General features: G+C 37.0%; 2 protein-coding genes across 2 annotated transcripts; one reads left to right on the top strand and one right to left on the bottom strand.

Moving 5' to 3' along the window:
* Positions 1 to 2,713: 2,713 nt before the first annotated feature.
* On the top strand, positions 2,714 to 3,169 carry LOC107773125 (uncharacterized). Its single transcript, XM_016592571.2, has one exon. The coding sequence runs from the start codon at positions 2,714 to 2,716 to the stop codon at positions 3,167 to 3,169; it is 456 nt and encodes a 151-aa protein (XP_016448057.1).
* A 1,271-nt stretch (positions 3,170 to 4,440) lies between these two features.
* Positions 4,441 to 10,929, bottom strand: LOC107773126 (RNA-dependent RNA polymerase 2). The gene is made up of 4 exons (XM_016592572.2): positions 10,265 to 10,929; positions 6,479 to 8,382; positions 5,436 to 5,586; positions 4,441 to 5,343 (listed from the first exon to the last, which is right to left on the bottom strand). The coding sequence occupies exons 1-4, from the start codon at positions 10,802 to 10,804 to the stop codon at positions 4,576 to 4,578; spliced, it is 3,363 nt and encodes a 1,120-aa protein (XP_016448058.2). The 5' UTR covers positions 10,805 to 10,929; the 3' UTR covers positions 4,441 to 4,575.
* Between the last annotated feature and the right edge of the window lie 3,351 nt (positions 10,930 to 14,280).

Raw genomic sequence — 14,280 nt, forward strand, 5'->3', positions numbered from 1 at the left:
TTGCCATTGTCATGCCATCCTGTAGGTCCATGTGAAATGCGCCTTGCCTCCGTCAAGGTGCGTTTGTCAACTCCGCACAGTCCGTCATACCGAGCTGCCCGCCATGATGTTGCCCCAATTTTCAGGTTGTGTGCCAAGGCCATCATGAAAATCCTTGTCACAACCCACATGTGCCGAGGAACTTTGTCAAGGGGCTAACAATGATTATAATTGAGCTAGTGAATGCATGCTTCTTAAAGTGGAAAAAAGTTGCTTCACAATATTTGCTTTGCTAATAATTAGAATGTATTGGAGGCAATTTCTATTATTCCATATAGATGGTAATGCCAGAGTAGTTTGACATGGCTGTTTTCCTGTGATCACAAGATTAGTTCGAGTAAATAAATACAGTGTTTCCTAATAATTATCCAATTTATCGAAGTCTCTTTTTGCTTTTTTCCCTACTAATTCTGGTCAATCAATGCTTGTGCTATACCTATTTTTCATTATTTTGATTTCATGCCAATCAGGCATTTGTTACTATCTGAAACTGTGAACATGATGAGTGGATCTGTGTCCATAAGCCGAAGCATGTGTTATAATCTTTACATACCTAAGTTGCCATTTATGCTTGATAAATGTCTGTCAATATGCACTAGCACTGCTCTATACAAACAGGAGGTGCCTTCACATTCTAATTAATCAAATCATTTGAAATAATCGCGCTAACATGAAAAAAATTCACTATTATTGTCAAACACATTTCAGAGCTTCTGCTAAAGAACTATTTTATTCAAGCAGCCCGTAAGTTTATGACGGTTCAATGGACGATGATTTTTCTGCTTGCAATGTCGTAAAAGAACTCTCTTTAACATGTTACAACTCTTTCTAGCTTGTTTATTCGAATATGATAACACTTACCATCTTCGTGGCTTAGTATGTCCGACTGAGGAGACTTAGTGAGAACTTCTGCTAGTTTGGGAACTAAGTTGAGTCTCCATAGAAATGTCTTGTTTCAGAACTGTAAGACTGGCAAGCTTAAACATGCCTTTTATGTGTGAGAGAGATGAATCAAAATTCAAATTTATGTCAGCTTTCTTGACAAACAACATAAGTCAGATGTTTAGTGATTCTTTGTGGAATATTCTTGTATTTATTTCTGATATAGTTACTCTTTACCTTTTCTGTAGCAATTTCTAGACTTTTTTGCTCACTATGAGTAGGCTATTGGACACTATCGAATCCATTTGATTATAGCAATTAGGTACATATTAAAATGCACTAACATTCGATTATCTTCGCTTGCATATAAGTTTTTGTTATCTTGGTTGGCTTTGCCAGTAGAATTGGATATGGCTTTCAGTGACTTCTAAGCCAAGACTTATATGTCCCGCAAGTTGGTAGTATGTGATGCTTAGGTGGCCCGAGCCATCTTTGGCAACAATCATGAGTTGGAAACCAAATCACATTTGCAAGTTGATAAAGTAAAAAAGATTGATTCCTTTGTCCGTGCTTTTTATGCCATTGGAATTTGACATCACCTTATACTTATGTGCATGTCCATTTCATATTTCTTTGCATAGTGTGGCTTTCTGTGTTTTAGGCTTGTACTGACTTTCAATCTGTCCTTTTTAAGGATGAAAAGCCATCTCAGAAAATCATCTGGACGTCTTTATGGTTAAAACCCTTCTTTTATTTGATCTTATGAGTTTGTCATCGAAAACTTAAGCAGACCTCAACTTTGTTCGCTAGGGAATCTGATCAGTGACTTCTTTTGATTTTTCATTCTAAAGAGGCTATCAATATCCAGTGAGGAGGTTCCACATAAAATTAAATAAAATAAAAAAATAGAAAAGGAACAATGAAGAGAAGCCCTTTCAGTTAGAAAAAAGACGAATTTCCTCTCAAAATTTTGTAAAAATCCACTTGATTCCTTGTGCATAATGCGTAATCATGTGTTGGAAACGCGAACGGAATATTAGGTGGTCCTCAACCCATCTTCAATTACAAGGCCGGATATTTTAGATATTTATTTATAATGGAATTGAAGAAAAAAAAAAGATACTCCCTCCGTTTCAAACCCATTTTGACTTCGCACAGAATTTAAAAAAAGAGAAAAGACTTTTGAACTTGTGGTGTAAAATGAAGCATATATATTTTGTGTGGCTATAAATCATTGTATAAAAGGTTAATTATTTTCAAATAAGGAAAGAGGTCATTCTTTTTGACATAGATTAAAAGGAAATAAATTTACATAAATTAAAACGGATGGCTCTGTTTTATAATAGAGCGGTATTCCATCAATTTGAAAAGGAAAAGGAAAAAAACAAGCCATAACCTTACACGTAGCATGAAAAATACAATCAACGCCCAATGGTTGTCTCTCTCTAACTTGTAAAGTAAAACCTTTTGCTGAGTGGTGACAGCCAATTCCTATTGGCGTAGCTGTTACATACGTCAACCGCGCAGTACTGGATTCTCATCCTTATCCCGCTAATCAAAAGCCCCCCTTTAAAAAATCCACAAAGCCGGTTATATCTCCATAATCTGTGCTCAAAGTGAGCTTTTGAGCAGTAAGCCTAGTATTATTTTATACCGGTATTTGCCAGTCCCAGTCACCCCTCAACAGTTACAACTTTACATATTACAACCTTCCCACTATAAAATAAATATTCGCAAGTGGAACCTATAGAACTCTTGAATTCTGTAAATTCGTATTTGTAACGGTTTGGCTATGGAGGCACGTGAATTTTCACACACATATGCGGAGCCGAGCGATGAGACGTCGGAGACGCTATTCCAAAAGCGGCGTTGCTGTTTTTGCTTCCCATCGTCAGGAGGCATCGGCTTTAATTGGTGGCGTAGGATACGGACTCGGGAAGTGGAGGAAGGCTCTGTTTGGGCCAAGGGAATTAACGCTGTACTGAAGCTACGAGAGTGGTCGGAGCTCGCGGCGGGGCCGAGATGGAAGACTTTCATCCGGCGTTTCAATCGCAGTAAAAGTGGAAAGCAAGGGAAATTCCAGTATGATCCTCTCAGTTATGCACTAAACTTCGACGAAGGTCATAGCGGGAATAACGGAGAGGAGGATGAGTACGGGCTCCGGAATTTCTCGACGAGATACGCCTCTATTCCGGCGTCGGCTGTGGGCTCCATGGATTTGGGTAAGGATGGGCCCAACTTTGTTTGAGTTGGCCTTCGAATGGTGCCAACTGCCAAATAGCCTACAAGGACTTCAGTGGTGTAGAATGGGATCACAGCTCATTTCTAATTGATTTACTAGTATATTTTAGTTTTGTACATTTGAGTTGGCCAATGTAGCGACATGTAGTAGGTCAATTTGTGCATAAATAAAATATGTAAATGAGGAATATGCAATTTTTGTACTCCCTTTGTCCCATTTCATCGAACACCTTCATTTTATTTGTTCGAAAAAAAAATACTTAATATTTATATATATATATATATATATATATATATATATATATATATATTTAGAAATAATTTAATTTTAAATTTTATTTTGTTTTTAATGATATAATTTTGTTAGTTTCTTAAATATTTATCACATGCATTAGACCTAAAGTTTTAGAAGTATTTTTGTATTTTAACACCTTACATAGAATGGAACGAAGAGATTGCTTTATTATTGCGATATTTCTTTTTGTTGGGCGATAAAAATTTATTAGATAAATAAAGAGTGCTGCTCACGAAATTGTCAATTTCACAAAGTGGAGATAATCCTCCTTATCAAATAAAGGAGAAAAAAAAAATGAAGCGGAGATAATCCTTTGCTTTTCTCTCCACCCTTTATATGAGTTCTTTTTGTGCTTTTATCCCTACTCAACCAAACTGTCAACTGTCAAGCACTTGTATTACGCAGTATTTCCAGTTTTTTATTTCTAAATTAAATTCATTGGAAGAAGATAAAGATAATGAGTGCTTGGTAAGATATATTTTAGATATCTGGGTAAGTGGTGGCTCCTCAGCTATATAACACAGTACTAACATTATCGAACCTAAACTTGAATTTGGTTTTACATTTTTTACATGTTTGACATATATGAAGAACTGAGAAATAAGGCATCTCGTTATGCTGCCTTCTGTTTGTTCCAATGTTGGGGGTTTGAGGATTACTTACTCGGAAATATGTTAGGACCTAGGCGAAGGTCTTGAGAAAATTATGACCAATTTTGCATGAAAATATTGCTATGCTCTCAAAGCACTAAGGGCTCGTTTGGTATGAGGGATAAGGGATAATTAATCCCAGGATTAAATTTGAGACGTGTTTATCTCATGTTTGGTTGAAATAAAATCAAGGTAGAACTAATCCCGGGATTGTAGTGTTTTGTTTATCCCTATGGGAGGGTGGAATAACTAATCCCAGGATAACTAATCCTGGGATGACTTGTTTCCAACCAATCAACCCCTAATACATCTAATTGTTAGATCGGATGCAGATTGAGTCAATAGCACTTCCATAAGAAAATGTCAAAAGTCTACATTAGGCAGAGGGCTATACATCTATTTTAGTAAGACAGGATGATTACACACGTTAATAAGGGCAATGCATAAAGTATCTTTCATGGTTGAAAACTAGGAGGTGATTTTTCTGGTATTATGCAACTTTATATCCAGCAAAACGTCACCTACCACCCAGGGAAATCCCAGGCAATTAGCACTTCCTTGGCAGTAACTAGGATGATAAGTAACTTGATACCATGCTGATGCCAGTTTCTTCTTCTCATCCTCCTTGCAGCAACCAGTGAACCACCCTTTCACCTCCTTCTGTAGGCTTTTGGCAGAAACCAAGATTCGATCTTTTAGTTCAAAATACCTTCTGTTGTCCCGCTGCAAATACACAGATTTCTGGCGCAAATTGCCCGTCAGTATCTCAACCTCTTTCTCTGCTCCATAGTAGTTGAGTAAGCTGTTCATTCTATCCAAGTACATTTCTTTGTGATTTTTAGCTGTTACGATGAATGCCTCGTAACCTTCGAACAAAAGGTCATGATCATAAGCATCCTGGATAGCTCTGACAGAGCCAAGGTCATCTGAGTTACCGCGAACAGAAGACTTGACTATAGCACGATAAAGCTTCCCTAGTACCCCTTCAGAAATATACATTGGTTTGTCCCACCTCTCCAAGAAATCAGGAAACTCTCTTGGTTTTAGAAACCTTGGCATCTCAGCTGCAGCTCCAGTTTTTGCGAAGTCCACAGCCATAGAGTGAAGGGTCGCTAACTGGAGGCATTTCGGATTCAGAGCTTTATCTGGTTCACGATCTGCATGAACCAAATGTGCAGTAGAGATCGCACCAAGAGTGTCGCTAATCATGTAATCAACAAAGAATCTCTGAATTTCCTGCGAAAAATCAGGGAAAGAAACCAAAAATCAGAGAGGTATGCAGAAAAAAAAAATGTTTCTTCACTCGTGGAAGAAATAGTTCAAGCTACCTCTAGAGTGACTTCGTGATCCATTATACGAGGTTTTCGCCCAGTGTAGTCCATGGGTGTCACAGTTTGACGAGGAATGAGGTTTTCATCCCAACTTATGAAATAAAGATCTCCATCAAGATCACCACCGGAGCATTCATTTGGATGAGGCCTGTACATGACAATTCAATACTCCTGAGTACTCAAAAGAACATTTAATCCCCTTTGAGCAGTACGCAGAAAACTTAAAGAGTTCTTGATTCTCTCAGAAATGTTTTCTTCATCTATTATAATTTCCCTTTAACCCCCTTAAGGAGGAGGGATGTGGAAGCACAATAAAAATAATAAGTTGGGAAAGGGAAAATGTCGAAAGCAGACTTCTGCTCCAAGACTAACCAACTCTGCTCAGACCTCTTTTCAACTCTTCACACATGCTAAAACATTATGATGAATTATGTTAAGACGAAAAACATGAAAGACAGTCTTTGTGAAAGGGTGACGAAAACTAATGTTTCAGTCGCCAAGCAAGCTCCCTAATGGTATTAAAAGTTTCTTCTTCATTACAAAAGCCTGGCAACTGGATATACACATTAGGTTAATGTTTGTGGTATAGCTCCATCTGATCTCAGAGCTGTTAATATGGACAGACAAAGCTACCTGAACACCTCTGAAATAACACTGTTAGTAACATCATAGAATACATGAATCTCCAGCAGAAGAAGATAAGATATGCAGTGCAACTACTAGAACATATTAGTAATTAGTACTATAATTTATAACAAGTAGTGCAACGCGTCAACCCCAAGGTAGTAGGGTTAGGCTATTAGTACTAATCAAAAATATTTAATTGAATCTATTAGCACTAGCCACTTAATTTCAGTTATGTCCTATCATTAAACATCCAAAACATTGCAAGACTTTCCAGCGGTCTTCATGGAGACTGTGGAAAAGGACAGTGTATGGCCGACAAGTCAAATCAAGTAAAATAGTTTGGATATGAAAGTCCCAATGAAATACCGTATACTGAACATTTTCTACTCAAATATCGTATACTGAACATATACCTTTCACCTTTCTGAGGAAAAATAATGCAATCCACCCAGGCCTTTTCCTCTAATGCCACCTCATACACAGCTTCAAGTACTCTTACATCTCCAGGATGAAGACAAGGATTTTTTGTTACCACAACCTTGCCTCTTACTACTGCAGTTGTTTCATCCACCTTCTGGAAGAAATTTTGCTGACCACTTTGTAGCTCGGCCTTAGTCATGGTGATTCGTGCATAAACCTGGCCATAATTCAATATACCTGTTTCATCTAGGCATCCTACTAGAACTCGACCTTTGGGTATGAATATACGACACCTACTTCTTAGGTCTGAAAGCTGATTCTCAAAATGGGATTGAAGCATCATTGAGAGATAAGGCTCCAAATTGGGCGCATATCCTTGGTGCAACATCCTCATTAAGATTCTTTTTACGTCACCCCCACCTATGCTCTCCAAAACGTCTAAGGCCGCCTCATTAGTGGTCAACATCTTGCCCAGAAGATGGAGATGATTATCTAGCAGGTCTTCTAATACTTTATCCTCCACTCCCAACGTAGCTAAGAGGATAACAATCTCCCGGTTCAGATAGCAAGGCATGGCATCACTCCACTTGGTAATATTAAGCATCTTGTTCTTAGATTCAAATTTGAGCATACTGCCACGTAGAGATAGCTTTCGATAGGAATTGCGGTCAACAGCTATCACGCCTTTATAACCACCATATCGTATTTGAAATGCTGATGGGGTATAACTCAATCCACATTTCTGAGCAACTTGACTGGCAAAAGCTTGAGAAATCTTTCCAATGCCATCTGAGAAGCAATAACTAACGCCATCAGAGGTTACTTCAATATCTGGAAGAATCTCAACATGCGGCGATTGGACTTCCATTGTTTGAAAAGAGGTGCTAAACAACTGACCCATCCTTGCAGCACATTTCGAGACACTACGAATCTTGTTGAAGTAGCCCATCCACTCTCTGATATCTTCTGCCTTGACATACTCATTGGAAGCAAACATCCAAACTGAATTTGAACGTAGCTGACTAGCCGAGAACGCCAGGAAAAGAAATCTTTTAGTTCCAATAACAAGTCCATCTCGAAGGATAGACAAAATCCGATGATAGATTTTAGTTCTGTAAGGCTTTGCAAAGATACCTTGTTCAACACTTATAGAAATGGCATTAGGAGAAAGTTTACTCCAATCCTCTTCTACAAAAGTTACTCTCAAGAAATCAGAAGCATGTGATGCAAAGTTCTTCACGATGTAATTGGAGGTTTCAAGCTCTGGGCCCAGGCAGTAAACCTTTGATGGTGTTACCAAGACTCTGTGAACACTCATCATGTTTTGATTCACTAACCTGCTGTAAGATGATGAAGGTTGGTTCTTACTGTTTTTACCCAATACATGCAGGCGTGTCTTGATGAATGGCACAGGCTCGAAACAGCTTGACTGCAACTTATGCATTTTCTGAAGGATCATCATTGCAGTGTCCAATTCTAATTTGCTAAGAACTTCAATAAGATCAGTTTTAACAGCACCAAGACTAATTTTATGTGTGTGTACGAGAGAGTTAAGCTGGAAAAGGATCTCATATGGTAGCTTCAGATCTGATGGGAAACTTGCAAGAGGAACTAATTCAGAAGCAGAATAAATATCTCCTACTTCATCCAGAACAAGATCCATCACATCGTTGTTACAATATGGCAAACTAGAAAGCAAATCTGAACTTAACAATCCGTCTTCGATTTCCCAACAAAGAGAGGATGAACATCCGATAGACTTCATGGCAGAAAAATCAGTTGTGCGAACCCAAAGGAACTCACAATCCTCCTTGCAAACATGGTACCGGTCAGAACTGAACTTTGAAGCAACACCGGGTCCAGAAACTCTTTGGTATAGCTTTGGTGCATGTTTTAGCTGAAAGCAAAAACTCACTGAAATGAAAATCAAAGAAATTGGCTTTGCCTCAGAAATAAAGGTTGAAGAATCTAAAATTCACCAATGCCAAGATTTCATTACCGCATAATGTTTCTCCATTTCCCTTCAGAGGATTTTCACTTTTTCTTTTTGGTTTGCTTCGGGATTTTTGTTTCTCTTTTTAAGGTTATGCCATAGGTGTATTTTTTTCATAAAGTAATCTCTCGGATAGGATGTTATCTATTGTTATTTTCCATTGCATGTACCAAATACATCAATAAAAGAACTGTTATCCCTTTATGCTGTTCTCTACATAAGACAATGAATAGTGAAAGAAATTAAACTCAGAGACTAGTCAATGCATAATAAATGTTTTCTTAGACCAAAAAAATGTGTTCTTAGAACAAATGGTGACAGAAGCATCCACGACAGATGCACAATCCCGTCTAATTTACCCTGCCATGAAAATAGCCTTATTAGCCCCAAAATTATTATTAAGACTTTTACTGAAACTGTATCCAAGTACTTCGGAACCCCCCTTGTTCACTAGGCCTGCCACAGACTTTTGGTAGGATCAGCTAACTATTCAGAAACCATACAGACTGTGTAAACTGTATGATTCTGTAAAACAAGTTTCATAAGAAATCAAAAAGATATCTGATTTAATTCAATACAGCAGAAGAATGCTCTTGCACAGTACTGATTCTTCTATCTAAGTTCTACCTGACTCTCTATATTATATCCTTGACTTGCTATATAATAAAAGTCTAAAATGTCTTTTATATAGTGCAAGACGCAAAACCATACGGAGTACTATGTTTTCCCAGCACGCTCTTAAATCATATCTTCCCCAATGCTCGCGCAGCTCACGATCTGCAGACTTTGAAGCTTATTTTAACTTATGACTGACTTTTAGTTGCATACACAACCAAGAGTATTCTTCTCCTTCGAATTGGATATTTTCAAAAAAAGAAAACGTGCAACTGCAACTGCAAGTGAGGAAGAAGAGGAACTTCAAGGGCTAACCTTTATAGGCCACTTTATAAAGGTTAGCCCTAGCATCCTTACTAAATCATAAAATGTGCTTATGGAAAAATTGATACAGCTTTAAAATGGAAGTGGAAGAGGGAGGTTTTGACTAGCTTGCACGGGTTGTACGTTCAGCTAGCAGAAGCATGTAACCATTGGTTAATTAAGAAAACTCAGTTGGTTATAAGTTTTGGGAGTTAACACCATAGAACTCCTGGATTCTTTTACATTAGTAGTTTCTATTATTATGCATAAATCCCGTTGATAATTTTTTTTATTAAGACTCCATCCCTGTGAATAGTGAGATTGTGTGCTTTGGGCTCGTTCTGATCCCCTCTTTCTTCTTACTTAAAGCATTGTAAATCCATTTGCAGAGCTATAAATAGCTCTTAGTCTTCAATTCATATTTTCTTCAACCCTCGAGAGTGTATCACTATTATAGGAAGTCTAATATAAAGTTATAAACACACAATGGTGGAGCCAGGAATTTTAATAAGGGGATTCAAAATATTCAAACATGCGAGCTATAGCAATTTTTGTACTACCTTTGCCACTACAATGAAGACTTCCCTTATGTCGAGGGGATTCATAAGTTTTTATATATAGAAGAATTGTTTATGCCCTATTTATGCAGTACAATTTTTCAGCAAAGGGGATTCAATTGAACCCCCTTCATTTGCTGCGGCTCTGCCACTAACTGAGATACACAAAAACATACACAATATTGAAAAAGCACTGAGCTCCCAGCACTTGTCAGTGGCCACCTTAGCTCTTGGCAAGCCCTAAAATCAATATAAATTAAAAGGATGTAAAAATAACTAAAATTTTCAAGATGGGTAACAGAAAAATCAACCTTTAAAAGGAGTGCAGGTTTTTCATCTTCCAAAGAGCACCCACAAGTCTCTATAATGTCGCCAAACTGGACCTCCAACCTATAACATTCCCCCTTTGCATGACTAACCCAGAACTCAAGACTCTTTCTTTCAGGCATGATCAACGTCTTCACATTTTCCCAAGTCTCCAAAACTTCCATGTAATCATTCTTTAACAGTACCCCAGTATGCAAGATTCCCTTTTGAAACCTGTAGTTGGGCTCAATTGGCCTGGCAATAATATCATCAAAAGACGAGGTTAGAATGAGTTGGTGCCCTTTAAAGACGAGCTTCCCTTGTTCAGATAGTGATAAAGATTGTAACTTGGATTGCGCTGTTTCGAATTGGACTCGACCATGACCTCTTGATTTCCAATTCTTGTGCTCTGAGAAAATATCGCAAGCAAAGACTGATCCTTTCCCAATTGAAGACTCGAAGAAGTCGAAGAGTTGTTTGGCTATGGCTGTTTGAGGAATGTTTGAGACCCTCACAGTTGCTGTAATTCTCTTCTCTACACCCATTGTATGAACGGGAATGGCGAATGGGAAAGTTGAATGGGGTTTTTACAGGGTTTATTTTCACTTTCTGTGTTCCAGTCTTGTAAAAATAAACAATTTATTTGATGTGGGCTCAGAGTTTTTCTTTTAATCTCCCTAGGTCTTGTCTTGTCTGTCTAGTAGATTTGTATCGTTATGCGTATAATTGTTTTTTTAAAAAAACGAATAAAATTTAGCCCTTAAAATTGGCCAATTTTGTAGATAAAACTTAAATACTCTAGCAATAAACATACAAAAGAAATTAAATATACTTTCAGCAAATATATATATATATACACACGAATAATTTATGTTAAATGTTGAACGACAAAAATATTCCCGAAATATTGATCGACTTTTATGACCTTCAATATTTATATAATTTAAGGATATAATTATAAATATCCTAAGGTTAGATTTCTTTTCCATTCAAACTACACCTATGCTGGGTCTAAAAAGTCGATCGTATGAAGTAGCTTTTGAGTCAAATTCTTTATTCTTCTTCGAACTCCTTCATTTTGGACTCTACTCCTTGTCGACTACTTCTTCTTGGTAGCCAGCTACTTGTATTTTTCTACAAATATGTTTAATTTTTTTCTTGTTTAGTCTACAAATGGTTAATACGCTTATGGTATTCCATAAACTAAAGACGGCGAGGAGCCAAACTTTGTATTCCATAAAATCTGCTCATGGTATTCCATAAATTGGACTCTCCTCACCGCCTACTTCTTTTTGGTAGCCTACTCCTTCTTGGACAGTTTGCGCCAACTTATTCTTCGACAACAATATATTTCATACAGTAGTCACCTTTTTTTAAACAACAATATGCTTCGTTTAGTTATTCTTCTCCAGTTGGTATGTGATTTAGATTTATTGCATGAATCCATATAAAAAAAGAATAAATAAGTTATTCCTATAAAAGACGTCATTGTTCCACAATATTCATTATTCGTATTGTTGTAGAAAGAAGTAAAGATCTCCAAAGGTATAATTAGTTCTCTTTATTGTTCCTATTTTTCGCAATTGAGTTAATGCTTTGGGTTAAGGTTGTGTATATGAATTAAAGAGAAATAATGTGGTTTAGAATTCTATAAAAAGCAATAATAAAACAATGACATCTTAACTTTTATTGTAATTGTTTTTGTGTCTTCATTTTTATTTTTGTCGTAGTTTTTAGTTTTGGATATCAAAGTCTTATACATTGACGTAGTATTTAAGTTTAAATTTTATATATTAAGAGATTAATGGTTTGTGCAATTTCAAAGTATTATGTTAGTGTAACCATATAGATTTTCAGCATTTAAAAGATTTGTCTCTGTCACGACCCAAAATCCGACTAGCCGTGATAGCACCTAACCTCACCTGCTAGGTAAGTCAAATAACAACAATAGGATTCAATTAATATTTAAATGACTCTAATACACTCCCCAAGGACTGGTAGTACAAATCATGAGCTTTTAGGATTTGAATTTACAAAGCTAGTGTGAAATAAAATACATCATCTATTTGAATTATACACGAACAGATTAATAATTCTAAAGCTGCCAAGAACAAGTGGCAGTCGTGACTAGATCACAGGTACATCTTCAATGTTAGCTCCCGCCATGCACAACAACATCAGCATCCAAAATCTGCACGCAAGGTGCAGAAGTGCAGTATGAGTACAACCGACCTCATGTGCTCAATAAGTAACAAACCTAACCTTAGGTTGAAAGTAGTGACGAGCTTATACCATGGTCACAGTCCACACCCATATCCAATAACATCTCATAATAATAAAATTGAGGCAACATAAAGAATAACTAAATAATAAGATGCTCAGCCCGTTCATAATTCCGGAAAAATAAACATTTTCTTTTCAAGTATAATAGTAAAACTCAATTCTTTTCACTGAAATCACCAAAATATAAGTAAGTCTGAAAACTGTATTTTTTCCCAAAAACTTTCTTCCACAATAGGAAATTTCATTTTCAAATGGCACGAAGAAAGTACATCTCTATGGCTACATGTCAATGTGCATGCCAATGCAATATAACATAGTGATAAAACCATATGTATACTTTCAGAGTATCAATTCACTCAGTCCACCCAGTCACTCAATCCTCTCAGTCACTCAGTCCTCCCAGTCACTCAATCCTCACAGTCACTCAGTCCTCACAATCACTCAATCCTCACAGTCACTCAATTCTCCCAAATCACCCGGCACTCGCGCTCGCACTTAGTAGGTACCTGCACTCACTGGGGGTGTGTACATACTCCGGAGAGGCTCCTTCAGCCCAAGTGCTATATCAAGTCAATCATGGCAGAAGTCAATGAAACATGTTGCGGCGTGCAGCCCGATCCCATAAATATCCTCACAATCAGGCAATGGACCTTTCTTAGTCATCAATCTCTCCAGTCTCTCGGGCTCTCAAAAATCATAAATATCAGACCAAACAACAATGACGTGATGTATCAATAAGAAATAATAGAGACTGAGATATGATATGCAAGTAAAAACTAAGACTGAGATGTATCAATAAATAATAACAGAGACTGAGATATGATATAAATGAATGAACATGACTGAGTTTCAAATTTCAATTTAAACAAATTCAACAACAATATGACCTCTGTGGGTCTCAATAATACTAGCATATAGTCTCAGCATGATTTTAACACGATTCTCAGCTCAAATTCCTTTAACATATGACAATACAAGGAAAATTCCAAGATTAGTTGACTATAAAATTCCACGGAATCAATTACGTCATAATTTCAACGGTGCACGCCCACACGCCCGTCACCTAACATGTGCGTCACCTCCAACCAAATCACATAACACGTATATTCAGGGTTCATAACCAAATCACATAACACGTATATTCAGGGTTCATACCCTTAGCTCCAAGTTTAGAAGTGTTACTTACCTAAACAAGACGAACCCAACGTCGAGCAAGCTAATCAATACTCAAAAAATTCCATTCCGCGCGTATCCACCTCTGAGTGCCTTCTTGTCTCCTCAATTCAATGCCAACGATCCGAAACTAAAATTCACCCCTTAATGATACTACAATGATCTACTATACTAAGCAACTTCAATCTACAATATCAACATCCATTGGGACCAACATAAGTAATCAATTCCATAGTTTAGGCCATTTAGACAATTTACCAAACACCTAGTGGGCATACATTTATACATTTCTTAACCATAGAATTAGTTCTTCCAACTACTATTATTTACCAATAATTTATCCCACCATCATTCTTTAACAACTTATAATCCTAACATCACATGTGTGACCAAGCATTCTCATCCAACTAACAAAATTCCATCAAATAATCACCTTTCAATCTCTACAATGGTTATGTATTTAAATTGGGAACTTATGGCTTCCAATCACCATATCATAAGTTCCTATACTTAATTCATACTCATATTCCCATAATATATCCATACATGTAAGTCTAAGGGTGTA

The sequence above is a fragment of the Nicotiana tabacum genome, chromosome 4, assembly GCF_000715075.1.
Source record: "Nicotiana tabacum cultivar K326 chromosome 4, ASM71507v2, whole genome shotgun sequence".
In the NCBI taxonomy this organism is placed as follows: Eukaryota; Viridiplantae; Streptophyta; class Magnoliopsida; order Solanales; family Solanaceae; genus Nicotiana; species Nicotiana tabacum.

What these genes read in the sequence shown, in the direction of transcription:
- LOC107773125 (XM_016592571.2), top strand. Translation starts at nt 2,714, where the DNA reads ATGGAGGCACGTGAATTTTCACACACATATGCGGAGCCGAGCGATGAG.
- LOC107773126 (XM_016592572.2), bottom strand. Translation starts at nt 10,804, where the DNA reads ATGGGTGTAGAGAAGAGAATTACAGCAACTGTGAGGGTCTCAAACATT. An exon ending in AACCTGCACTCCTTTTAAAG is followed by an intron (nt 8,383 to 10,264) that starts GTTGATTTTTCT and finishes TTTTGCTTTCAG; the next exon opens with CTAAAACATGCACCAAAGCT. An exon ending in TTTCCTCAGAAAGGTGAAAG is followed by an intron (nt 5,587 to 6,478) that starts GTATATGTTCAG and finishes TGTCATGTACAG; the next exon opens with GCCTCATCCAAATGAATGCT.